Genomic DNA, 27,879 nt, shown 5'->3' on the forward strand with positions numbered 1-27,879 from the left:
CAGTACCCGTGGCAATACCTGGTGTCAGTAAATGGTTAGCAAATGTATTCATCAGAAGCTTTTCATCAGAACATACAGTACTAGGTCTTGTGCCTTTATATTCAAAGAGAGTCACGCAGCTGCTAGAAGATAGGAGTGAAATTAGCTACAACTAAATACTTCTAAAGTAGAATAAAAATGCTAACATGTGAACACACTTGTTAGAATTCAGTGCTTTTTAGTGTTGCAGTTAATGGTAAGTATATAATTCAGGTTAGTTTGGGGTTTTACTCACTTTTTAAGAATAATTAGTCAGAAAATTGATAATGACTTAACCTGAACCAAGCATATTTCAAACAGAAGTATACTGACCCTCTTTTAACGTAGTACAACATGCACAAACGTTTTTAAAATCCATGTCAGTGAGTTCTGCTGATTATAGCTTTCCTTCCACAACTCGTGGTGGTACCAGGATTGAATGCCATCTGGTGTGACTTGCTCACCACTTCAAAAGTTCTGTGTATTTAAACGTTTTAAATTGAAAGATAGAACTAATATCACACTGGGTTAAAAACAGATATTAAGATAGCTGGTAATATAAAGTCAGTCCTTTTCGCTATACTACTGTAACATTTCTGATGATAAATAGCATTTCGCTTTTATTTGGTTTTCATCGCTGATAGGCAGTGGATGGCCTGCTACCTCCCAAAATAAATAATAATTTTCAGTGTTTCCCCTTTTACTCCCATTTCACACTGGAGAGGACAGTGGCAAGGAAAATAAGCCATCTTGTATCATTGACTAAGGGAAGAGGAAACATTTGGGTGATTTTAATTGTAGGCATCAATAAGGATCGCTGATTATTCTCAATATGGAATAGATGAGGTCAGCTTATTACCTTTTTTTGGTTAAAAAAAAAGGTGTTAAAAAGTTAGATAATACATGCAAGTGTATTGTCACGTGAATGTTTAAGGCAGAAAAATTACTTAGAACCAAATGACTTACTACACAAGGACTTGCATAAACACTGAAATAGAAATTCACAAAGGAATTTGTTCAGATCTATTTCAGGGAGAGTGGGGTCCTTCACCCTGGTTGAGGGGCAGTGTTTGTCCAATAGAACTTTCTGTGGTGTTGAAAACGCCACTGGCCAGTTTGGTAGCTGCTAGTCACATGTGGCTATAAATACTTTCAGAGTGGCTACTGTCACTGAGGAACTGATATTTTAATTTTTATTTTGTTTTAATTAAATTTGAATACCCACATGTGGCTATTAGCTACGAAACTGAACAGGGCAAGTACAAAGTAAGAAGAAAAAGATGAAATATGATAAAATGAGAACCAACAAGTTAGACCAGGTATATTTTCATGTTTCTGAAACATCTCTATATTGAGTGACGAGTAGCATTCGATAGATGTATGTGCCATGAAATGAGATTGTTTATATTTTCTTCTTTTGTAGCTGCCTCCTTTAGTTATGCTAGTAGAAAAATCTAGAGAAATACAGCTCCAAAGCTGCAGAAGTGCTTGTGGAGCATCAGTGACGTCCTCTCATCTTAGTACAGACTCTGGTCTATCAAACTTTCTGAAACTCAGGTGTTTGTTTCCACCCCATCGCCTTTTTCTGGGTCTTTAATCACTTCTGCAGCAGTCCTCCCGAGAGAAGATTGTTGATAGTGACTCATATCCCTTTGGAATCAAGAGCTGGTATTTACTATACTAGTTGGTTAATAGGTTTCATTATCTAGAATTGGGGATTTACTGCCTTTGAGGCAACAAATTGTACTAATTCTCATGTGAGTTTCCTTTCCTCCTCTCCAAGGTGACACTCAAAAGAATTAAAATACACTGACTGTCCTTTTATCCCAGGCTTTGTGTCACAGAAGGCAGATAACCAGAATTATATGATAAGTTTCTTCATATTGATGAGGTTGTAACAGTTAGAGATGGTGTGTACCTCATTGATTTACAACTTTTACAAAGTTTAAATTGAGAGGAAGCAAAAATTTACAAAACCAGAAGAAATAGTTACACTCATATGCTCTATCTGTAAACCCACTCTTTTCCTTGTTGAAAATCCTGCAGCATATTATCTTGCAGTTATTACTATAAACAGACTTGAAGCTAAATTTGAGAACTCTGACAAACTTGACATTGTCTTGCCCTGTAGTAAGAACTGTGCTCTGTGTACACAAAAGAAATGTTACACCAAAAAGCTTGACTGATTATGAGAACCATTGCTTTGTTTTCTTCTGGAGGTTAGCATTTTGTTTAGTGGGATGACACTTCAGTGTCCTAATATCTGTTCTCCATGTCTCCTAGAAGACTGTAACTACAGCTTCTATGATTACCACAAAGACACTACCTCTCGTCTTGAAAGCAGCAACTGCGACCATGCCTGCCTCTGTTGTGGGCCAGAGACCTACCATTGCTATGGTGACCGCCATCAACAGTCAGAAGGCTGTGCTCAGCACTGATGTGCAGAACACACCAGTCAACCTCCAGACGTCTAGTAAGGTCACTGGGCCTGGGGCAGAGGCTGTCCAAATTGTGGCAAAAAACACAGTCACTCTGGTAAGCCAGCAGCTGCTACTTATGTGTGCCCACATGAGAGGGTTCAGGCTATGCATTTGTAGACCTATATCCATGTTATACTCCTGCTGGATTTTTCAGTCTCCATCAGTCTTCTACCATTACCAAACTTGCCTTTGGGGCTGACGAAGGAATATGGCATTCCTACTATCTATAGGGGTTAGGGTTAGGATTAGGGTTTCTATAGGGGCTTCCCTGGTGGCTCAGTCAGTAAAGAATATACTTGCAATGCAGAAGACCTGGGTTCAGTCCCTGGGTTGTTAGGAAGATGCCCTGAGGAGGGCATGGCAACCCACTCTAGTACTTGAGGCTTCCCTGGTGGCTCAGACAGTAAAGAGTCTTCAGTGCGGGAGGCCCAGGTTCAATCCCTGGGTTGGGCAGATCCCGTGGAGAAGGAAATGGAAACCCACTCTAGTATTCTTGCCTGGAAAATCCCATGGACCGAGGAGCCTGGCAGGCTACAGTTAATAGGGTTGTGAAGAGTCGGACACGACTGAGCGACTAACACACACACACACTATCTAAATAACTTTAGAGGTGTCCTGACACCAAGGATGGCCAAAATACGACTTGACTTAAAGGGGGGAAACGCCCTTCACAGAGGCATTTACGCGGCTTCATGTAGCTGTCCCTCTGTCCTATCCACAGTCCTCCCTGTGAAACTTGAGTGCGCTGGTGCTGTACTCCTAGTTTAGGGGGAAGGCCCTGCTCATTTTTTTTAGTTCACTCTTCCTTGAAATTGCACCCAGGAAGTACTGGAGTTAGTTGGGGCAGTTTAAAAATGTTTAAGACACACAAATAACAGTGTCCATTCCAAGGTCCATCAGAAAAAAACGACCTCTGGAAGGAAGAAGTTCTTGAACAAAAATTGTTCTTGAGATTTCTAGGATAAAGCCATCTAAAACCCAATGTTTTCAGAATATATCCAAATTGCAGTTTAAAAGTCTGTTCTTAAAGTGGAAGCTAAAGGCTCTTGGTGGCTTTCGAATGATGACCAGTGGTGAGTGAAGCTAGAGGGCCTTAAAAGGAAGCTCTGCTGCTTACCCAGGAATCTTCAGGGAACCAGCCAAATAACTCAGCCAGATGCTGAGAGTTAGAGAATTCTTTGTAGGAAGAAAGCCATTCACTGTTAGGTAAAACTCTTATATTAGGAAAAAGCCCATCTGTCCAGGCTGCAAATTTGATTTTACTTTGGAATCAGTGTTGACTTTTAAAATACACAAGTACAAGAGTTCTTGAATGTCAAAGGAAAGCATCTAAGATTGCCGAGTCTGTTATGTTCTACATTAGAGGTATAAGGAAACAAATGTGATTGGTTCACTTTATGGGGCAAAGCATGCAAGCAGGAGAGTAAGAAAGTTTCTTAAGGTGATGTTAATTCAGATGGTTAATTCTCCAGTGAAAGCTTGTAGAAAATAATGTCTGATGGAGAGAATAGTGATGCTGAAAATCCTTTAAGAATACTGAGCTTTAGCACTATTTACAATAGCCAGGACGACGGAAGCAACCTAAATGTCCATCGACATCTGAATGGATAAAGAAGATGTGGTGCATGTATACAATAGAATATTACTCAGCCATAAAAAGAAACAAAATTGAGTCATTTGTAGTGATGTGGATGGACCTAGCGTCTGTCATATAGAGTGAAGTAAGTAAGAGAAAAATATCACATTTTAACGCATATATATATGGAATCTAGAAAAATAGCACCGATGAACGTATTTACAGGGTAGGAATGAGACACAGATGTAGAGAATGGACACGTGGCCACGGGAGGGGGAGGGTGGGGTGAATCGGAAGAGTAGCAGTGACGTGCGTACACGACCGTGTGTGGGACAGAGAGCTAGTGGGAGGCTGCGCACAGCACAGGGAGCTCAGCTCGGTGCTCTGTGACGACCTTGAGGTGTGGGAGGGACGCTCAGGAGCGGGGAGGATATGTGTATACATATAGCTGATCAATTTGTTGTATAGCAGAAACTAACACACATTGTAAAGCAATTATACTCTTAAAAAAAAGGATGCCTAGCTTTTATTTTATATTGAGTAATTATTTTCCCCTCTGATTTGTCTTTCTCATTTTTTTTTAGCAGGTTCAGGCAACACCTCCTCAGCCCATCAAAGTACCACAGTTTATCCCCCCTCCTAGACTCACTCCACGTCCAAACTTTCTTCCACAGGTAAGTATATCAGTGCCAAGCCCAGTGACAGGTTAGTTGAGACAAGAATCCTTGTGGACCCTTAAGAAGCAGCCTATAATGTACTTGTCAATTCAGCTGTATTCAGATCCCACTTAGCAAAAGATTCTAGCTGCAGATCCCTATACCATGAAGAAGGCTTTTTTTTTGGCCACACAGCATATGGGTTCTTAGTTCCCTGACCAGGATTTGAACCCTTGCCCATTGCCGTGGAAGTATGGAGTCTTAACCACTGGACCACCAGGGAAGTCCCTCAGAAGAAGCTTATGTTATCATCAGGGGGTTGTTTTTAGCAATGACAAAAGGCTGTAGCAGAGGGATGTATGGAAAGGGAAACTGTCCTAAGTTTAAAATAATTAAGATAGCGCCATTTTTAACCTTATGACATCAACTTACTGGAAGAATTTAGCCAGAACTGCCTGTCAATGGGGAAGGAATGCAGTTCTCCCTTCTCTCCCCCACCACTGAACCCCATATGCTGAGGCGAGTAGGGAGGAGACAGTAGCAAGCCAACTAGTAGAAAGCATTCTGTTCCCTGGGAAGTGATGGCACTGAGCCTTATACTGAAACCCAAAGTCTTGCTAACAAAGACTTAGGCTAGGAAGCTACTAGGGAGCCCAGACCCAAGCAGCACTGCCCGTATTCTCATGAGAGCGCTCCTCCAGCAATTGGGCTGAACTCACCATTTTCGTGACAGACTACCAGGATTGTCCCAGTATGGGTTTTGACGGGGAGTTGCCTTGCCTGGTAGAAAGATTGGGTATTCCTATCTGAAGCCTTAGCTTTCAGACAGAGAGAGAAGGGCTTGAAGGAAGTGAGTGGTCAGCGGCCATTAGTGATTTCTGAATTGCCTTGGGGAGGGGGATGGGCAGTGCTAACATGAGATAAATCAATAATTTATCAAGTAAATCCTTAATGCTGTAGGTATCAAAAGGGCCCTAAGAACTATGGATGTGAGGGTTTCAAGATAGTTCTCAGCCTCATGCAGCTTCCGACACACGTACGGCAATCACTGTGTCCACTGATGCTTTCAAACTGGTGCTGGAGAAGACTCCTGAGAGACCCTTGGACAGCAAGGAGATCAAATTAGCCAATCCTAAAGGAAATCAACCCTGAATATTCATTGGAAGGACTGATGCTACAGCTGAAGCTCCCATACTTTGGCCACCTGATTCGAAGAGCCAGCTTACTGGAAAAGACCCTGATGCTGGGAAAGATTGAGGGCAGGAGGAGAAGTGGGTGACAGAGGATGAGATGGTTGGATGGCATCACTGACTCAGTGGACATGAGTTTGAGCAAGCTTCAGGAGGTGGGAAGCCTGGTGTGCTTCAGTCCATGGGGTTGCAAAGAATTGGACACTTCTTAGCTACTGTACAATTGTTGGAAGTACTGTATAGTCTGAGAACACATGAGAAGGACACCCATCTCATCCGTTGAGTATTACAGAAAGTTTCCTTGAAGAGTTGACATTCAATCTTAGACCTAAAGTCCTAATGATGTTAGTTTGACATAGTTGTGGAGGAGGAATAAAAACGTGCCGGGCAGAAAGAGGAACATGTATGCAAGTCCACAGCGGTGAGAAACACATAGGCTTAAGGAACCAAAGGAAATTTGATGTGGCCGAGCGTGTGGGCCACGCGGCTGACTCAGGCTAGAGTAACAGGTGGGGATGGATAAGCCCATGGGCCAGTGCCTTGGGAACCTTGGAGGCTATATAGGAATTGGGCCTTACCTAGGAACAGTGAGGATCCATTAAATTGTTCTCAAACAAGTGCTTGGCATGATTATATTTTTGTTCTAGAAAATTCCCCCTTAACACTGTGTAGAGAATAGATTGGTGATTGACTAGACTGGGGCAGGAAAAACCATTAGGACAGTGTCAACAATGACAATAGCTAATGTTTAGAGAATCTTACTCTATGCCACTTATTGTAGTGGGCATTTTACATGGGTTATCTATTTTAATCCTCACAACAACTCTGTGAAAGTAGATGGTGTTTTTTTTTAGATAAGAATCTAAGGTTTAGTCTGTTTTTCAAAGGGTGGGTCATGACCCATTAGTAGACTGTGAAATCAATTTGGTGGACTGTAACCAGAGTTCTTAAGTAAAATGAAGAAAACAGAAAGGAAATGTTAGAGTATGTTGCACATAGTATTGTTTCATGAGGTTTTTTAAAAATAGATGTATAGATAAATGTCTATGTCTATGTATAGATAAATATTTATGTTTACAGTGTAAAACGTATTTTCTGTTATGTATCTGCAGCACACACTATAGGGTTGTCTTAGACGCAGCTAAGTATTCAGACTCACAAGACTATCAAAGGCCACTCTCTGCACCAGTCCACTTGGAATGATATAGGACAGAAACCAGCACTTGCCAGCAAGATAGCATCAGACATTTTTCTTCAGTAGGAGTCCCTACAGGCATCCATACAACAGTCACTATGGCTATCCAGGGACTGCTCAGGTACAGGCAAATGAGGTCTTCAGCAGGACAGTAAGAGAGCCTCCCTGGCACAGAAGCCTTATGCCTCTCAGGAGCCCAGTGTATCTTGCAACAATTCGGCTTTCAAGGTCCCCGCAGTGGACATGCCCGGGTATAAGAGTCACCCCATTTTAGGAAGCCCAAAGCATGGTATCTGATCTTTTTTTTCAAAAGTGTTTATAGCAAATTTCTATCTGTGGTTTTTGCAAGTAATGGAAATAGTAGATTTGATTTAGCAACAAGAGGTCATTTTTACCATAAGCAGTGTTCCTACTAACATAGTTGGCATTCTTCTGTTATCAGACTTCCAGGGGTGTACAGCTAGAGTTAACTGAAGGTCAAATTCTTATGTATAAGGAGAAAGGATTTTGCCTCCAGTCACAATTTAGAAAGTTTAAAAAATACTGGCTTAGAGAGATCAGGTATGCTACCTTAGGTTACGCAGCTAACTAGTAAGTGGTAGAACCAGGATTTGAACACAGGCAAGGATAATCCCATGTTTTAATCACAGTTTTCTGCCACTGTTTCAGTAAAATGATACAGCTAGTGTAGTGGCAGTGAGGACAGAAAAGTAGACATATTTGAGAAGGATTTAGGAAGCAGAGGTAGAGTGGAAGCATTAGGAATGATTCTGAAGGTTTTTTTTTTTTCTTCTAAGGTACATTTACTGAGGTAATGATTATAAGACGAAAGGATTGGAAGAAGTTGATGAGTTTTAGACATGTTGATTTTAAACTTCTTGTGAAATTTCCAAGTAGAGATGTATAACAGAGAGATGAACAAATGATTCTGAAGTTCAGGAAATGTCTGGTCCTAAGATCTAAGTGTGGAAGTCTTCAATATGTAGATAGTAATTGAAGCCATAGGATGCGTGAGAATTCCCAGGAGGAGTGAGGACATTGGGAAGTAAAGGGGTTCCAGGACAAAACCCTGAGAAATAGTTATATTTTGGATTGAGCAGAGGCAGAGGAAGCCCCAAGGGAGACCTAGAGAAGGACTGGCTGAGAACGGGGAGTTAGAGGGCCAGAGATGAGAGTGAACTAAAGCTGTGGGCATGAAGAAAGTTAGGATGCGAGTTCAGGACACTGGCAGTGTGATTACCATTGCTAGGCACAAGTTCTGGGTGGGACCAGTCTCTGGATTAGGCATCTGACCTCAGCCTGAAGAGGTGGCATGGTATAGGAGAGGGAGCTATGGTTTGGAATCAGAAAATCTACATTCTAGGATAGCATCTGGATCCTCTTAAGAGCCAGTGCATCTCTGTAATAATATGTATCCTGAGATCTGTAGAATTGATAATTCTAAAGTGGCTATCAATAAATATTTGTACTGAATACCATTTCACATATATAGTGTAGAAGATCTGGCAGTGTCTAAAGCGTATAGGACTTGAGAAGTTTAAGTAATACGATAATTGTTCTTTCTTTCTCCATAGGTTCGACCCAAGCCTGTGGCCCAGAATAACATTCCTATTGCCCCAGCACCTCCTCCCATGCTCGCAGCTCCTCAGCTTATCCAGAGGCCCGTCATGTTGACCAAGTTCACCCCCACGACCCTCCCTACCTCCCAGAATTCTATCCACCCCGTCCGTGTCGTCAATGGGCAGACTGCAACCATAGCCAAAACGTTCCCCATGGCCCAGCTCACCAGCATTGTGATAGCTACTCCAGGGACCAGACTCGCTGGACCTCAGACTGTACAGCTTAGCAAGCCAAGCCTTGAAAAACAGGTACAGGCTCAGTGTGCACCTGCTTTGGGCAGTAGCTTTGCCGTTGAGGCTGGGCAGCCTGTAAGGGGTCTTTATCTTCTCAAAGGCTCTTTATCTCAGCACCATTGTTAGTTGCTTATCAGGAGATAATTTATCCACAGTACAAAAGGGCCATTCTTACTGAAGAAAGTTGGGGTTGCTTTACGCACCATCTCCTTGTAGGTGGATTCTGATTCTTGTGTGGGTGAGCTCCCCCTGCTGGTTCAGAAGCAGAAATTCACAGATGAGTTCTACTGCCCTCAGTCAGGAAGCACAGATAAGGAAGTAAACAGAAAATGCCATGTTCCTTTCTGCCCGGTGAGAATCCAGATGAGGATATCACTATAAAAGTCAGGAAGAATAAACAAAACAAGGAAAAGAATTTCATTACAAAGATTTTCCCTGTCTCTCACAGACAATGAGGAGCCAATGAAAAATTAAGATTTCTAAAAGCGTTCTTTTAACTCTAGAGGTTACAGACATTTAGCTCAAATATTGAAGCCTTTCATTTATATTTCTAAAATCAGATTTTGTGTCAGAAATGCAAGTCTATAGAACTAAACCTCCAAGAATACATAAGGGTTCTATGACAGAAAGAGTTTTAAAACCAAGAAGAAGGATTTATAGGCAGTCACCATACTCTATTTAAAGAAAAACCAATGACAAGAAAGACTTTTGCAAAGAAAAGCTCTTTTAAGAAGGTTGCTTTAAAAAGTCATTGACCTATTTCTAATTGCTCAGGCTTGAGTTCTCATTCATCTGAAAATAGTCTCTGGTGATCCTGAATCTTCTGCTTCTGGGTGGCTGACCATGATTCAGAGAGGCTGGCCAGATGGTGGGAAATGAGAAGGCTTCCTGCTGCCTTGGCCGCCTTGAACAGAGGAGCCTTATGCATGGAATACCGGCTTTCTACCCGGGCAGCTCATAAATGCTGCTAATCTGGCACTAAGAATCTGGGTACCACAATCTTGTATCAGGAAACACAAGCAAAAACACTATTCTATTCCTGGGGAGCCTACTCAAACCCTAGGAGATGCTTTGAGGAATATTTAGAGATAAGTGACTTCACATGCATTTTAGATCAGAAGTTTTCAAATTTATTATCAGCGAACTTCAGTATGAAATAAGGAAAGTAAGATGCCCAAGCTTAGGAGTTTGGGTGGAGTCATGTTTGTAGACCATCTGCCGTCATATCCCATGCTGGCTCTCAGACGACCTCTGAGGAGCCTTAGAGTTACAAAGAATGTGGTTTCAAAACATTATTTTAGAATGTTATTTCTCTTTGACCTCTTATTTGATCAAGATACTTTTAGGAGACAAAAATATTTTCCATTTTTTATTTTTTTCTGATTACAAAGATGATACACATTCATAGTAAAAGAAAATCCAGACATTACAGAGATACATACGGTAGAAAGTGCATTCCTTCATGATCTGTGAAGAGAGTAAACTTCTCCCATAATTTTTGCCTTCTAAGTTTCTACTAGCAGTTTAGCATCGTATTCGTCCATATTTTCTTTTTAAAGCAAAAGGCAAAATCAGATTATATATTACTTTGTAACTTGTTTTTTCCGTATTAGATCTTGAATATATTTTCCTATCTCAGCCTTACATATTGATAGAGCTCTTCATGTTAATTATAATACCATAAAAATATATCTATAAATTAAAAAAACTTTTCCAGCAGTGAATTCCATGGGCTCCCTTCTTGTTGATCTGATAAATAAATGCAGTCATTGCGGTTCTAGTTTAGCATAGCAGTCCTACAGATTATCAAGCTCAGTCAGCAAGGATTCTCTTTAGACTCCATTCTCAAGATTATCTTCAGATCTTTCTACTCTCCCCCTTTCTCTTCATATTTCATTTCCAGCATCTCATTTAAAGCTGTTTAAGAGATCTAATAGATAGGCAATATGTAGCCACGGAAGTACCACTTACAGCCTACTCGTAGAGATACCCAAACCTGTATCCTAACATTCTGTATGTGACCAGGCTAGATGGGTTCCTTTCTGCTTTCTGCTCTTTTGTTTAGGATGATAGCAATCACTTAATAAAAATGTGTTGATTCCGTGCCAGCTGTTACGCTACATGTACTGACATGAGGGTTGGTAAGTTAAAGCCTGTGCCATCACAAAACTCAGTCTCTAGAGCATTTGGGGCAGGTGCTGTGACTCTGCCTTCATAGGAGGAAGCACGGCAGGTTGGGTAGTTTCAAAGGCTTCCCTGTAGGAAAGGAAAGAGGTAACATCAGCTGTAACAGCAGTTGTCCACTTCTCCTCCCCCTGCCCCCATTAGGCATCTGCAACTTCTTATCCACCCCAGATGAAAGAGCCCCTGTCTTATCCCTTATTAGAAGCCATATTACATTGTGGCTGTGAGAAACTGAGTGGTAAAGTTTAAAGAGCTTTGAGGCTAGAAACATATTTAAGGCAGAAAAGTAGGTAAGGCCAGACAAACTTACATCCGAGCCCCGACTCTGCTTCCTTTTATGTCTTTGTCCTCTCCAGCATTCTGTGAAACGGGGCTAAACACCTGTGGATGCTAGAAAGTCATAAAGCACTTAAAGTCTGTTAGACTGTGCCTGGCACAGTTAGTTCCCAGGAATTAATGTTCATTTTTTATCCATGCCATGCCATCCCATCCCCTGCAACAAAGCCTTCTGTGTATTTCCCAAGGCTAGACTGCTGAAAAAATCCCAGGTTCTATGGGAAAATTTGTCAGATTGCTACCTATTCCCCTACTTCCATTTATTATTTTATATAGAAACCTACACAGTATCTTCTTTTTAAAAAAAAAAAAAAGTACTTCCAAGTTGAGAATATTATCCTATATATTATCTTCAAATCCCAGTCTTCCCTTTAAGGAAATTTGAGGTAGTGACTCTTTGCCCTCCAGTGGGGAAAACAGAGCCAAGTGACCAAAAGATGGATTTTGCTTTGCTCTCAATCCAAATTTTAACCTTGATTGGTGTGACCACTTGGACATTTAAAACCTTTGTAGGTGTCTGACTTTGATTATTTGTGCATTGTGGCCTCAAAAGGTGAATTTGTAATTCAGAGGTATATGTGGCTAATTTAGTTCTAGTATTTTCCAGAGTTTTTGGTTTCTATCTTTTAAAACCAAAAAAGAACAAGATTTGCAAATTCGTACAGGTGCAGAGTAGGAAATAAAAATAAATTACACAGATTGGGAGTAAACAAATGGGTTTTTTTTTTCCCACTTTCAATGGGAACATGAATACAAGAGATATCCCAGTCGTATTCTTAATTTATCTTTGAAATAGTAAGACCAGTGTGACAAAATTGACATTTTGGCCTTGGTGTCAAGCACATGTATACCTGTGATGGATTCATTTTGATATTTGGCAAAACTAATACAATTATGTAAAGTTTAAAAATAAAATAAAATTAAAAAAAAAAAGAATAGAAAGTAGAAAAGACTGCGGTAAACTGCAGAGTAATATACTCCGTCTCAAGGAGGCAGCTACTTTTTGACAGTAGCCAATTTTTATCATATGGAAAACTTCTCTAAGAAAAGCCAGAGGGCTTTTCTGGTGGCTCAGTGGTAAAGAATCTGCCTGCCAATGCAGGAGACACGGGTTTGCTCCCTGATCTAGGAAGATCGCACACGCTGCAGAGCACCTAGGCCCACGTGCCACAACTAGGGAACCTGTGCTGGAGAGCCGGGGAGTCACAGGAGAAGTTTGTGCGCTCTAGAGCCTGCGCTCTGCAAAAAAAAGCCACTGCAATGAGAAGCCTGCACACTACAATTAGAAAGTGGCCTCTGCTCGCCACAACTAGAGGAAAGCCTGTGCAGCAGCGAAGACTTAATGCAGCCAAAAATAAATAAAAACCAGAAATCCAGATAGTTTGAGAGATTTTGAGGTACACTTTTGTTCCTTGTGCTTTTTGGTGTCATAGGTAAGAAACCATTGTCACATCTAAGGTCACAAAGATTTAACCCTAATTTTTCTTCTAAGAGTTGCATGGTTTTAGCTTTTATATGTCGGAGAAGGCAATGACAACCCACTCCAGTACTCTTGCCTGGAAAACCCCTTGGACGGAGGAGCCTGGTAGGCTGCAATCCATGGGGTCGCGAAGAGTCGGACACGACCGAGCGACTTAGCAGCAGCAGCAGCTCCTATATGTAGGTCAGTAATCCATTTTGACTTAAATTTTCCATATATAATGTGAAACAAGGGTCCATGTGGATACTCAGTTCTCCCAGCACTATTTTTTGAAGAAACTATTCTCTCCCCATTTGAACTATCATCCTGTCGTTATTGGAAATCTGTTGGCCATGGATGTATGGGTTTATTTCTGGACTGTCAGTCCTATTCTGTTGGCTTATGTGTCTGTCCTTATGCCATTACCAGCCACACTGTCTTAATTGCTGTAGTTTTGAAATTGGGAAGGATGAGTCCAACATTTTTCGTTTTCAATATTGTTCTGGCTCTTCAGGAGTCCTTGTAGCTCTACATGAATTTGAGAATTGTCTTTTCCAATTTTTCTGCAAAAAAAAAAAAAAAGAGGGAGGGGCTGTTGGAATTTTGATAGGAATTGTGTTAAATCTGTAGATTGTATAGTATTGCCATCTTAATAACAATATTCGGTCTTCCTGTACTTGAACATGGGTGTCTTTCCATTTATTTAGGTTCTCTTTATTTCTTTAGCAGTGTTATATAGTTTTCATATACAAGTCTTTTACCTCCTAGGTTAAATTTATTCCTAGATATTTTATTCTTTTGGATGATATTGTAAATTGAGTTGTTTTCTTAATTTCCATTTAGGATTGTTCACTGCTGTTATGAGTTACAATGTGTTAGAAATACAGCTATTTTTGTGATGATTTTGGATCTTGCAATTTTGTTGAATTCATTAATTAGCTATCGTAGTTGCTTTGTGGATCTTCAGGATTTTATGTATGTAAGATCAGGTCCTCTGCAAATAGAGTTTCATGTCTTCCTCTCCAGTTTGGATGCCTCGCATTGCTTTTCCTTGCCTTATTGCTCTGGCTAGAGTTTCCACTACATTGTTCAATAGCAGTGGTGAAGGTGGGCATGCTTCTCTTGTTTCTCATCTCAGAGGGAAGGCTTTCAGTATTTCACCAGTGAGTATGGTGCTAGCTGTGGTTTCACATAAATGTCCTTTATAAAGCTGAGAAAGTTCCCATCTCTTCCTAGTTTTCTGAGTGTTTGTATCATGAATGGGTATTGAGTTTTCACAGATGTTTTTTCTGCATTAACTGAGATGATCACATTGTTTTTCTTTGCCTTTGTTTATTAACATGGTATATTACCTTCCATTCCTAAGATAAGTTCTACTTTATCATTGTGTATCATCCTTTTAATATACTGCTGGACTTGGTGTGCTTGTGTTTTATTGAGGATTTCTGCATCTGTATTCATAATAGATAACTGTTTTTTGGGAAAGTTTGAGAAAGATTGGTGTTAGTTCTTTAAACGTTTGGTAGAATTCACCAGAGAAACTGTCTGTCCTGGACTTTCTCTTTTGAGAGTATTTTGATTACTGTTTCAATCTCTTTAGTTGTATATTCTGTCGAGATTTTCTGTTTGAGTCCATTTTGGTAATTTGTATGTTCATAAGAATTTATCCATTTCATCTATATTATCTGTCTTTGGTATACAATTAAAAAAATTTTTAAGTTCAAGTATAGTTGATTTACAGTGTTGTGTTAATTACTGCTGTACAGCATAATGATTCAGTTACCATTCATCTTTATATTCTTTTCCATTATGGTTTATCGTAGGATATTGAATGTAGTTCTCTGTGCTGTACCGTAGGAGCTTGTTGTTTATCCATCCTGTATACAGGATGGATATATATCTGCTACCCCAGACTCTCACCATCCCCTCTGCAAGCCCCTTCCCTTTGGCAGCCTATTGGTGTACAGTTGTTCAGTGTATTCTCTTATAATCCTTTTTATTTCTATAAGAGTCATAGTAATATAGCCATTTTTATTTCTAATTTTCATTATTTGTGTCTTTTTTTGTCTTATCCTGTTTAAATAAAGACTTGTCATTTTGTTGATGTTTTCAAAGAATCAACTTTTGGTTTCGTTAATTCTGTTATTTTTCTATTTTCCAATTCATTTATCTCCACGCTAATGTGGAGATAATTTTTACTATTTCCTTCCTTCCACTAGCTTTAGTTCTTCTTTAGTTCCTTAAGCTATGAATTTAGGTTATTGATTTGAAATCTTTTTTATTTTTTAATGTAGACCATTACAGCCATGAATTTCCCTCCGAGCAGTGCTTTCACTGTGTTTCATCAGTTTGGGTATGTACGATTATCATTTTCATTCTTCAGGGAGATAGAAAATTTCCCCAGTGATTTCTTATTTGTTCCACTGGTTGTTTAAGAGTATGTTGTTTAATTTCTACCTACTTAAAAATTTTCAGTATTGCTTTTGTGTCAAGTTCTGGCTTCTATTATCATCATAAAAAATACTTCATATGATTTCAGTCTTTTAAAATTTATTACGATTTGTTTTGTGTCCTGAAATAGAGTCTGTCCTGAAGAGTGTTTCATGTGCACTTGAGAAGAATGTGTATTCTGTTGTTGTTGAGTAGATTGTTGTTTGTATGTCTCTTAGGTCTAGCTGGTTTACAGCATTAAGTCCTCAGTTTCCTCATTGATCTTCTTTGTACATGTTCTTCCCTTTATTTAAAGTGAGGTATTAAAGTCTTCAATTATTATTATAGAACTGTGTATTTCTCCCCTTCAGTTCTGTCAGTATATGTGTCACATATTTTGAGACTCTGTTGTTCGGTGCCTATGTATTTGAAATTGTCATATCTTCTTGATGAATTGACTCTTTTGTCAATATAGAATGACCTTTTTGTCTCCTATAACAATCTTTGACTTAAAGTGAGTTTAAATGTCTGATATTAGGATAGGCATCCCTATACTCTTTTGACTACTGTTTCCATGCAGTGTCTTCTTCCATTCTTTGATGGATACCTTGTGTTTTTGTCTCAAAAATGTAGAGAGCGTATTGTTGGATCTTGTTTTTTTTAAATCCATTCTGCCACTCTTGTTGTTTGATTTGTGAGTTTAGTTACACTTAAAGTGGTTACCTATAGGCACAGACTTAGGCCATTTTGCTATTTTGTTATCTACATGTCTTACATCTTTTTGGACCAATGTAATTTGATTTGATCCCAGCTTAGCTTCAGTAGTATACAGAAGCTCTGCCCACCCCCCGCCCGCCATTATGTTGTTATTGTCTCACATTACACCTTTATGGATTGTGTAGCCAGGAACACATATTTAGAATTTCTGTTTATGCATTTCTCTTTTAAATCATATAGGAAGCAAAAAGGAAAGTTACAAATCAAAGCCACAGTAATACCGGATTTTACATTAACCTATATAGTTACCTTTACTGAAGTTTTTGTTTTGGGGGAGGGAGTTTAATTTACTGTCTGAGGGTTTTTTTATTTCATCCTGAATAACCTAAAGGGAATTCTTTTAGGATAGGCCTGCTAGCAATGAACTCCCTTGGCTTTTTGCAGGAAATGGAATTCTTGGTTGATAGTCTTTTTTTCTTTTAGCACTTCATTTATTTATTTATTGGCCACACCACATGGCATGTGGGATCTTAATTCCCTGACTAGAGATTGAACCCGTGGCCCCTGCAGTGGAAGTGTGGAGCCTTAACTACTGGACCACCAAGGAGGTCCTTCCAGCACTTTAAACATGTCATCCCATTGCCTTCTGGTCTCTGGTTTCTGATGAGAAACTGACTGTTAATCTTAGTGAGGACCCCTTACTAAGGGGCGATGCATCGTTCTGCTTTTGCTGCTTTCAGGATTCTCTTTGGCTTTTGACAGTGTGATTGTGTTGTGTTTCAGTGTAAGTCCTGTTTGAGTTTATCCTCCTTGGAGGTCATTGAGCTTCTTAAATGTATACAGGCAAACCTCGGAGATACTGTGAGTTCAGTTCCACACCACCACAATAAAGCAGATAAGGGTAGTCACGTGAATTTTTTGGTTTTTCAGTGCATATCAAAGTTATGTTTATACTGTGGTCTACTGATTGTGCAGTAGCATTATGTCCAAAAAAAAATGCATATACCTTAATTTAAAAATGCTTTATTGGTAAAAATGTTGGCCATCATCTGAGCCTTTAGCAAGTTATAATCTTCTACAGTAGTAGAATCAGATCATTGATCACAAAACACCTTATTTATATTATTGAATATAATAATAACAGAAATGTTTGAAAAATTGTGAGAATTATCAAGATGTGACATAGAGGCAGGATTGCCACAGACCTTCAGTTTGTAAAGAATGCAATATCTGCAAAATCCCATAACGTGAAGTGCAGTAAATAAAGCAAGGTATGCCTGTAGATCCTGTATTTCATCAAATTTGGGAAGTTTGTAGCTGTTTTTCTTTAAAGATCATTTCTGTTTCTTTGTCTCTCCTTTCCCCTGGGAATTATAACATATGTTGGCATGTTTAGTAGTGTCTTGCAGGTTTCTTAGGCTCGGTACATTTTTCTGCATTCGTTTTTGTGTCTGCTCCTTAGACTGGTTAATTTCAGTTGTCCTGTCATCAGGTTCACTGACTATTTCTTTTGCCTAAACTCCTTTAATGAATATTTCAACTATTTTTCAGTCGCAGATTTCTATTTGCTGCTTTTAAATAATTTCTGTCTCTGTATTAATATTTTGTTTTTGGTAAGCCATTGTTCTCCTGGGTTATTTTTTCATTTTTTGCCATGGTTTGCTTTAGCTCTTTGAGCATATTTAAGACAGTTGACTTAAAGTCTTTCTCTAGGGAGTCTGATGTCTGGGCATCCTTAAGGCCAGTGTCTTCTTATTGTTTTTCCCCAATGAAACAGCTATACTTTCCTGTTTATTTGTGTGCCTCCTAATTGTGAAAAACGTTCACTTTTAAATTACAACGTGATAACTCTGGAAATTAGATTCTCCTCCTACCCCGGGGTTTATTGTTATTGATTGTTGAGAGCCTCTGCTGTTTTTCTGTTTAGTGCCTTTTCCAGACTGTTTTTACAAATACTATTTCTTGTCATCTGTGGTTATTGAAATCTCTGTCCTATTAGATTTACTTAAACAACTGGAGCCAAAAAGAAGAAAAAGGTAATAATAAGTAAATTAAAAACAGAAAAGCCTATCTTGGTCTTTGCAGATTGGCTTTGAGCAGGGGCATTCCTTCTGTGCTAAACAGGCCACCTGTAACTGTCTTAGACTTCACCTCTTTCTTGGACAGAGCTCAAACATCAGCAGAGGTGCAAGCTTAGGGTTCTCTCAGCTCTTTTCTAAGGATGCATCTAGTCCCGGTAATGCTCCATGCACTCTGGATTCCCCAGTGTATGGGATAGCTGTTTAAAGCCTTCACTCCTCTAAGGATCTTCCTCCTCAGCCTCCTCCTTCCTAGGCCTTTGAGTCTGTCTGCTGCATACTCCATCCAGCATCCTTTGCACACGTAACTACAAGTAGCTTATGTCTTTAGATGCTTTCATCAGATGGCACTTGGAAAGCCACTCCAACCTTAGGTGGGCAAACACAGGTCAGCCTCTGTGCCAGTCCTCAGGGGATTACCAGACAGGTCAGAATACACAGCTACACGTTGAAAACAAGGTTCAGCAAAACACACCAGGAGCACAGGTTACCATCTCCAAAGCCTCTGCTGAGCTCGCGGATGGCTTTGTAGGTAGGTAGGGGAAAATAGTTTCTTAACAAAATTTAGCAGCTTCTTTGTTCAGTAGGTGCCTCACTGGTTGTTCTCAGTTTTTTATTAGATTGCAAAATTTTTAAAAGTTGATTCTCTCTGTTTCTGCCAGCTTAATGTTTGTTTCAGTGAAAAGAATGATTCTAAAACTCCCTGTCCGGCCATTTCTGTGATGTCACTCCCCTCCCCTAATTTTTTTTTTCTTGTAAGCAGTTTTAAACAACAAAAATTTATTATCCCACACAGTTCTTGAGGTCAGAAATCAGGTTGCCTTTCAGCATGGTGGTCCTGGCTCAAGGTCCCTGACAAATTTGCATTCAGATTAGTTGGCCAGAACTGCAATCATGTCAAGGCTCAAGTTGCCCTGTGGCATGTGGTGTCTTCCTGGACCAAGGATTGAACCCGTGTGTCCTACATCGGCAAGCAGATTCTTTACCACTGAGCCACCAGGAAAGTCCCCCTTCCTGTTGTTTCGTTTCCTTTATCTTTATTTTCTTGGATGATTTTGGTATTGTTTATGTAACCTTGAGATAGCTGTACTCTTCTTACATGAGAGAAAATTTGAACCTTGGATAATTCCTTAGCGAAGAGGAATTGGTTTGATCTTCCCTGGAGGCATTACCACCACCTGCTTTATTCAGCCCTAGAGATGGAAATAAGAAACCCCAAGAGACTTCACACAACCTTGGAGTAGAGCAGCAAACCCTTATAATTGACCCCTTCTCCCTCCCCTATCAGACTCCTGTTGTTCCGATCCACAGAGCTATGAAATCAGCTTCCTGGGCATGCAGGACCTTAAAACAGCCACTATAAGCTACTTTCCCATTATCTTCCTTTGTAGGTGTGTTTGGTGGTTTGTTTTTTGGGGGAAGTGTGTCCTTTTTGGTTAAAACAAAAAAAAAGTGTGTGAGAGAGGAGAGCAAGTGATTCTTCTGGAAGGTTCTACCCCCCACCCAGAAGATCAGCACCTCTTTACAGCATACCTGCTCTATGGTGAGGCCCTGTGCTGGGTGCAAAGGGATGCTAAAGTGTAGAACAATCCTGCTCTCAAGTGGCTTCTGTATAGTCCAGAGGTGAAATATTACCGTGATGAAAAAGAAAAAGAAAAATGCAAAGTAGCATTTATGCCCCTAGTGGTTGCCACAGTACTGATAAGGCAGATACTTAAACTTTCCTAAAGCAATAATGTGAGAAGCAGAAGGAAAATAATGGATGTGGCCAGGAAATAAAGTGAAAGTCTTTGTTATTATGTTTGTTTTTCAGGTCTAGGAAAATATTTCACAACGTAATGATTTCTGAGACCTTTTGATATCCTGCTTGTAGAACCTTCTTTCTACATTTGGCTTTCATTTGGCTCCTTCTCATCAATAATCAGACAGTTTCACTTTTATTTAATTACTTGTTGCCATACAAAAAGATCATTTGCATCTTCATTGTTTTTAATTTTGAAAAAGTAAATTAGGTTTGTGTTTATACTTTTGTATCCACTCTTCTAATATCATTTCAGTATTTACAGAGGATTTCATAACATGAATTAGCCTTTGGGTCATGATGAGAATAGAAAGGCCAACCCAGCCCCCAGTCTACCAATTTGCTAGCTTCCTCTTGTGTCTGAAGATGGTAATGCTACTGGTGGTGCTTCGTTTGAATGGACGCACCTGGAAGGTGAGGTTGGCTACAATCAGGATGTCAGCCTTTTACGAGGTAGTCTTTCCTTGGCAATTGCGTCTCTCCTCTAATGGATGATACAGGCAGATTTTAAGTGTCCTGAGTAAGCAGAGTTCTGCAACCTCTCTTAAGGCTGTGATTGGAATTCTTCTGAAATAGAAAAGTGTGTATGTTAGACTTTTTTTTTTTTAACATCATTCAGATCTTAAGTGCACTGTGAACCAGAGCTTGCCCTATATGTAACAAGAATGGACTTATTTCTGGAAAACTACTCCTTTATCCTAAAGTACATAGAAATAGACTATTGTAATTTTTTTATTTGGCTGCTCCGGGTCTTAGTTGCAGCATGTGGGATCTAGTTCCCTGACCAGGGATCAAACCCAGGCCCCCTCCATTGGAGCACAGAGTCGTAACCTCTGGACCACCAGGGAAGTCCCTCCCCCTTCTAACCTGAAGTCCATATTACCTCCTTTATTAATGTTTCCGGTTTGAGTGTGTTCTTTTCTTTCTTGTTGGCAACAAAGTATGTTTGCTTTTAGTCTCTTAATAAAAAGTGAATTCTGAAGTTTGATTTAATTTTCCTCTTCTAGACGGTTAAATCCCACACAGAAACAGATGAGAAACAAACGGAGAGCCGCACCGTCACCCCGCCTGCTGCACCCAAACCAAAACGGGAGGAGAACCCTCAGGTAGGCCAGCCCTCCCAGGCATGGCTCAGTCTCTGAGATGTGACTTTACTCTCATACATCAGGGGGGACCCTTGCTTTCTGAACCACTTGATTTCCTTTTCTTGTGCTTTCTCACTCTTCAGTGATGTTATTGCCAAATCAGGTTGGCCTGGGACAGATTAAGAGTGTGGCCTTAGGGTTCACGAGCTGGCAAACAGAGATTCCATAGCTGTGTCACAGATTTGAATTGTGTGATGCATGACCATTTCCCCAGGTACCCCCTGGCATTCCTAATGATCATTCTGTTTTGTTTGTCTCAGCCAGCATCTATAAGGGGTCCGGTTCACTCAGTTAACGTCTATCTATGTTATTGATTACACTCGTTACATGTGCATTTTTGTTATTACTATTGTATTGCATTAGATCCCCAAATCCCAGATGAATCAGTAGCTCGAAAGTAGATCACTGAAGCACAAAAGTAGGGATGAAAACAGTAACATCTGTACTGCAACTTAACATAGACTTATAAACTTAAATCGCAAACAAAACTCTGATACAAACACAGATTGTGAATTTGTGTGTCCTTAGACAATAGAATATTATAGTTGATACTTTTGTACAAGCAGCTCTAAAAGAAAAATATGGACAGGTAATATGATGACGAGTATCTGATAGTTGGATTTTATTAGACCAGATCCATTCCCTTCTGGCCTCAGTGCATTCTTTGTAATGAAACCACGTCAGATAGTGGCATGAAGCCATCAAAGCTTCATGTCATTTTTTAGAGCAATGATTTATTAAGCCAGTTCAGGTTTTTCTACAACAAGTAGAAATTATAATTCTTTATGATATGAAATGAATTAATTTTTAATCTGCTTTTTAAAGAAGAGACTGAAACTTGAACCAAAAAGAAGTACTAGTCATGCATGTTGCTGAGAAACTTACAAAATCATCTGCAAAATTAGTGTCAAGTATTAGGCTTGGAGGGTGAAAAAGAGAGCAGATTATTAGCAAAATTCCATTTTCAAAAGAAACTGAAGGATGTCTTATGTCAGTAGCACCGTGTAGACACGCAGGTACCCTTGTGTTATAACAGGTATTTCTAATTGGACAGAATCACTGCCATAAAGAGGATAAATTCGTTATTGGTATACATGTGATACATAGATGAGGCTAGAGTTCTTGACTTTTTATTCTATTTATCACTAAAAATCAGTTCTGTGGAAGAGATTCTTTCCCCATGTAGTAATTCTTTCATGAGCTTGATCTGGACTGGCAAAGATGAGTTGGATGTGAGTGGCCAAGAAGGGTGCCGTTACTTGATTAAAAGAAGGTGCATCAGAATGTCAGTTCACACACTGCTTTATTAACACAGAACAGTTGGGAGACAGTCTTCTGATCTTAAGTTTTGAAGGAATAAGTGAAAATTAGGAATGCGGTTAATTGGCAGCTGCAAAGTGTATGCAGTGTAGAGAATGGGCAGCAAGTCCAAGGCTTTTCCTTACTGAAGCACTCGGGCTGTTGGGAGGACAAGTGCCCACCTGCTTTTGAAATAAGAAATAAAATAATTACATTTCTTCAGGATGCTGAGAATACCAGTAAAGGACATTTCTGTGTTCTCAAGTGGTTTGTTCAAGATTATCTTTATAAAACACTCAGTAACTTGAGTAGCCTGAACCTGTCAGTTCAGGCCAAAATATCATGATGCTTAATGTTGAGAGTAAAATGTCTGGATTTTCAAAGGCCAAATTGTGGTATACATAATTCTGTAGGAGTGTCAACTAATGCTGTTTCCTTATTCATCAGTTAGAGAAATTGATGGTATATCATTTGGCATATTTAGCAGCCGCATGCAGTGCTATAGCCTCAAATGAAGACATACTTTCCAGACCCACATCCAACCAAACAGCAAAATAGTAATCAATCTGTTGCTCACTCGATGTTTAAGCAATGAACATTCCAGCCTTGGAGTCCATTGTTCTCATCAGTCTAGCTTCTGATGGAGCTCTGAGAGTGGTGGTCAGAGAGAAATGACTCTATAATTTATAGGTCAGTGGTTGATTGGAAAGTCACAGTATTAAGCAGAACCACCTACTAGCATTCCTAAAACTCTTAGCTTTGAGTTTTCATTGTCCTGAAAATTGAACTGAACTTTCATTGTCCAGTCAGTGGTAGTAAAAATACAAGAACTCTTGACTTGGTATCACAAATGAAGTTCTTAGAATTTGGAGCTTGTTGTATGGGAGGCTCTTTGGAACACTCTCTGTGTGGTGTTTTGTTTTTGTTTTTGTTTTTTTTCCAGTGTGGAGTCCTCTTTTCTTTTAGAGAATTTTTCTGGGAAAACTTAGGTCTTTCAAGATTCTGATTTCTGCCATTGAGAAAGTAGAAGATGCAGGCCCCAGTCCTTCTCTTGATTCCTGTAAGATCAGAAAGCTTCCTGGGTAGCTTCATAGCTTCTCAGAGTAGAGGGTGCCTGCTCCTTGCTCATCTGAACCTGGCTTTCTTCCTGCCACCAGCCATTGGGTGGCTTTCCCTAGGAGTCTAACTGGGAACATGCAGTTGGCTTTGTGAGAACCCAAACTGAAGTATATTCTTCTTTTGTTTCTCTGGCACAGAAACTTGCCTTCATGGTGTCTCTAGGGTTGGTAACACATGACCATCTAGAAGGTAAGAGAAGACATTCATGATGCTGCCTTGCTTCTGGCCTAGAGCTTTGTTCTCAAAAATGGTGTTCTATTTATTGTTAGACTTGAAAATTGGAACACAGAGTGTGATTCAACCAGTGTGGACTCTTTTTTTGGAGTAAACTTACCTTCCTTCTAGCTAATGTTCAGCTTCTCTCCTGTCTTTATTTATCCACACTATTGTCCTGGGGAAATTCCCTATTTGCCTGAATTAAGGGGACTGCTGTTCACTTAGAGAAACTATTTTTTTTTCCTGGCAGCACAAAGTAGCAAATGGCCCTCTGACAAGTCTTGGGATTTCTCAGTCACTTTTGATTATCAGAATCTTAGGAATAGTTGCAGAGCTGTGCCTTTCTTAGTTATTTAATTCAAGAGTGGTAAACTATGATTACTCGGTCTCGGTCTATGGATAAAGGTCACCCACACCTATATTACAGTGACCTAAAAATAGATCAGGACAGCTTGTTGAGAGGTGTGGTCTACTGTTAAGCTCTCAGTCCACAGAGAGCCACCCTGCAGGACAGCACGGCCTTGCCCTCCAAGAGGCAAGAGGAAACGGTCCTGCGTGCTTGCTCCCAGCCGCGTGCTTGCTCCCAGCTGCGTGCCGGCCTTGGCTGAGGCGGCAGTGCAACCAAGAGACTTGCTCTCCTTCCCTAACTTGTCATGGGAAAGCCAGTAGGTAGACAGGGAAGGTGAGCTTGGCGGGGTTCTCCGTGCCCCTCTTCTAATCCAAACCTTTTGCTTTCCGAAGAAATCCAAAGCAAGAGGCAAGAGCGGAAACGAAGAACCACAGCGAACCCGGTGTACAGTGGCGCGGTCTTTGAGCCGGAGGTACTCTTGTCAGCACTCGGCCCTTCCTCCACGTGTTCAGTTTTATTCACAACTCCTTCAGTGCCTCCCCTCCGAAAACCTGCTTAAGAGCAGTACCCAGATTGTACTTGGCCAGCTTTGTAAAATGGGGGATTTTTTCTCTGGCCTACCCCATTTTTTCATTTTTCTCACTGTTTATCCCCTTAATTTCTTCCCAAAGTTCAAGTAGCTACAGACCTACCTTAAAATTTTAACTCATCCTGTCATTTGAGTATGACTGTCTCCTGAAGCAGAGACAGGCTTCTCTGGAGTATTCTCTTAGAGCCAAGTACACATCATAACCCCACACCTTGGGGTGACCGGCACTAACTACTTGGCAGGTTGGCGGGCCTGCAGTGCCTGGTCTTTAGCTTGTACCAGTGTTAGTAATAACCATGCTGTTCAGCCAGTCACCTCTCCGTCTTCATTCCCCAAAGCGTAAGAAGAGTGCAGTCACCTACCTGAACAGTACAATGCATCCCGGGACCCGGAAGAGAGGTGAGTACCTTTCTGTGTCTCTCCCTTGCTGTTGCTTTTGCTTTCTGTGTTGTGTTTCCTTCCCCTCCCTCCTCCCATTGTCCTGGAGCCTGTCTTAATTCCTGTTCCCCTTGAAAATAGTCTTGTTGCTGTTCTCTGAGAATAGGGGGAAAAGAGTGAGATTTCTTATTAGAGGTCTGTACACTGGATCAAAGCTGCCTTCCTGGGGTTCTGGCAGAGCTGGCTCAGGGGAATGGCTTACTGCAGCGTTTCTGCCCCAGGCCCATCAGGCTGTTGATGAATAGCACAGTGAACAGGACACCCTGTAAGAAGAAGCATTTTAGCATCATTGAGCCAAACAGAACGCTGCTGTTGCCAAGGTGTTCTTAGTAGTGTCTGAATGGTCCTGACGCAGTGAGGACAGAGCATCACTCTTAAGCGTCTGTGAGCTGCAGGCTTCCTAGGAAGGAGAGGGGTAGCCACACTGAGAATTTAGAATGTATGAGAGAAGAGAGCACCTCCAACTAAGGCAGAAAAGATCACTGTCAAAACAGGCTCCCCAGAGCAGACATTCCGAAAGAGCTCCACCCCCAAGTGCCCCCAGGGCCGTCTCCACTCTCACCACAAGTAGGCCTAAAAAGGTCTTAATGGCTCAGAGTTTGAGCTCATAAGCAGGGCTCTGAAATTGTTCTTTGATGTCAGTAATACAGCCCAAGGTCCCTTTCTCCACATGATAATGTGGCCCTGAATTACAGTTCTAGGCCAGAAAGGTTGCAGAGTGAGTGGAGTAGCATGCTGATTTGTGTGCATGCACACTGTCTCGGGGCTGCTGGAAGCTTAGGCGGTCACCTCGCCCCTTTGTCTGCCTTAGGCAGGGCTCCAACTGTGCCATTCCCACCTCTTCCCCTCACAGAGACAGCACCCCCGCCTTAGTGACCCGTTCCAGTGCTTCGTCAGTCCCTCCTTCTGGAAGCCAAAACACGCTTAGATGGGAGTCTTGGAGTCACTGGGCTTGCTTCATATTGATCCCTAGGCTGCAGTGTCATGGGTTATTTTCTGTAGTTTTGTTTTGGTTTTGGCAATTTTTAGTGACCTCTGACATAATTCTCAGAGAGGAGCCCCCAGCCAGAAGCTGCAGTTAATTGGCCTGCCAGTGGGCAGTATCCGCTAAGAGGATAGGGGTTAAATGAGCCAGAAAGACCTTGGCATCTCTTGCCAAGGTCAGAGGATGAAAGCCTGCATTCACAATGCCCAGGACGTGCCTTCTGTGGGTAAACAAAGAGCATTCATCTTCCACTTTGCCTTCTAGCAGCACTAAATACCTTCGAAAAGACAAACCGGTATGATCTGTCTCTGTACGGCAGACAGTGCCAGTTTAACACAGATAGGTAATGTTTGTGGAATATCTGACAGAATCATGACTCTTGTGCATAATTCTAATATAAATAATAACTGTTGGCAAAGTCATGATCCCATATACCGTTCACCAGTGCTCGTAGGCGGTTGTGAACCTGTTGTTGTTGTTGTTGTTTTTGCCTGTGGTACGCTGGGTGTACACTTTTGATCACTTGACATCTTAGAAGCTATGACCTTGGCCCCTGGAAGACAGAGACCCTGACTTGATACATCATAAGGCAAGAGGGGTTGGCCTGGACTTCTCACACCCACTAGGGCTCATTTGTAGATTCTCTGTAGCCATGACGTTTGATGCAACATGCTCCTGCTCAGACCAGCTCTCTCAGTTAGCAGTGTTACTGATGACAGGGCCTTACCTGAGACGCTAGGACAAGTAGTTCCCTGGAATGTTTGTGATGGAAGCAGGGAGCACTCCTTGATCAACTGGGGAGGGTATCTGAGTCCAGGCATACTTAAAGTCGTTGTTAGGCCCACAACATCTTTTTAGCTCTTAGGTTTCAGCTGCTCCCAGAACATATCTCTTACTAGCTCTGCCAGCAAGGGGCAGAGTAGTTAACTTGAATTTTGCCTCTTCCCTTTGCCTTTCTCAACCCTCATAAAGTGAAGCAACTAAAATGTGTATAGGAGAGAAAAGGACAATCAGAAGTCCTCGAGAATATCTCTGGGAACTGAGAATCATTAATATTAGTATATGAATAGTGATTGCAGAAAAACTTTAGGGAACAACGTGCAGAAGACACGGGAAAATAAATACTTATCCCTGGCCTTGACTCCCATTGAGCTTTGATATCTTGTTTTCCCATTAGAAATCTCAGATTGTAATAGTTGAGGAGTGTCTCTTAATCTGCCCGAGACGAAGACCTTTAACATATGACCCAGAATCTCCTGCCATTCTCTGAGGCTCTCTTATCCTCCCTTTGAGACTCATGCATTTGTTTCTAATAACATTTAAGTCTTTGCTTCTCTTCCTCTCTCTGGGACTGTTGTATTAACTTTCTGTCTGCTACCTCACTTCCTTTTCCATGCTAGCCAATGAGGAACACTGGCCAAAGGTATGTAAGATCATTTTTCCCCCTTTCTTTCCCTCCCCCTTTTTCCCCTTTTGTTCCCTTCTCTCGGTATATAGGTCGTCCTCCAAAATACAATGCAGTGCTGGGGTTTGGAGCCCTTACCCCAACATCCCCCCCATCCAGTCATCCTGACTCCCCTGAAAATGAAAAGACAGAGACCACATTCACTTTCCCTGCATCTGTTCAGCCTGTGTCCCTGCCCAGCCCCACCTCCACAGACGTAAGTAACTTGGGAAAAGCTCACTCTCTTTCTCAGACCTGAAATCGGGGAAACCGTTATCATATGTTGTCTCCTTACCAGCTGCATCTCCTTGACTAACCCTGG

At 40.9% G+C, this 27,879-nt stretch overlaps 1 protein-coding gene across 21 annotated transcripts in view; it reads left to right on the top strand.

Annotated features, from left to right (window-relative positions):
• The window catches only part of PHF21A (PHD finger protein 21A), a 189,544-nt gene that overhangs the window by 150,079 nt on the left and 11,586 nt on the right, over positions 1-27,879 (top strand). For 15 of the 21 annotated variants that reach the window (XM_070383472.1, XM_070383465.1, XM_070383461.1 and 12 more), the window contains 8 exons: positions 2,302-2,553; positions 4,659-4,748; positions 8,690-8,983; positions 20,981-21,079; positions 23,674-23,725; positions 24,494-24,573; positions 25,029-25,089; positions 27,611-27,774. In XM_070383472.1, the coding sequence (XP_070239573.1) occupies positions 2,302-2,553; positions 4,659-4,748; positions 8,690-8,983; positions 20,981-21,079; positions 23,674-23,725; positions 24,494-24,573; positions 25,029-25,089; positions 27,611-27,774 (1,092 nt within the window). The remainder of the gene's footprint in view (positions 1-2,301; positions 2,554-4,658; positions 4,749-8,689; positions 8,984-20,980; positions 21,080-23,673; positions 23,726-24,493; positions 24,574-25,028; positions 25,090-27,610; positions 27,775-27,879) is intronic. The other 6 variants (XM_070383476.1, XM_070383478.1, XM_070383475.1 and 3 more) reach the window with 3 other exon arrangements.

Source organism: Bos mutus, chromosome 15 (genome assembly GCF_027580195.1).
Source record: "Bos mutus isolate GX-2022 chromosome 15, NWIPB_WYAK_1.1, whole genome shotgun sequence".
Classification (NCBI taxonomy): domain Eukaryota; kingdom Metazoa; phylum Chordata; class Mammalia; order Artiodactyla; family Bovidae; genus Bos; species Bos mutus.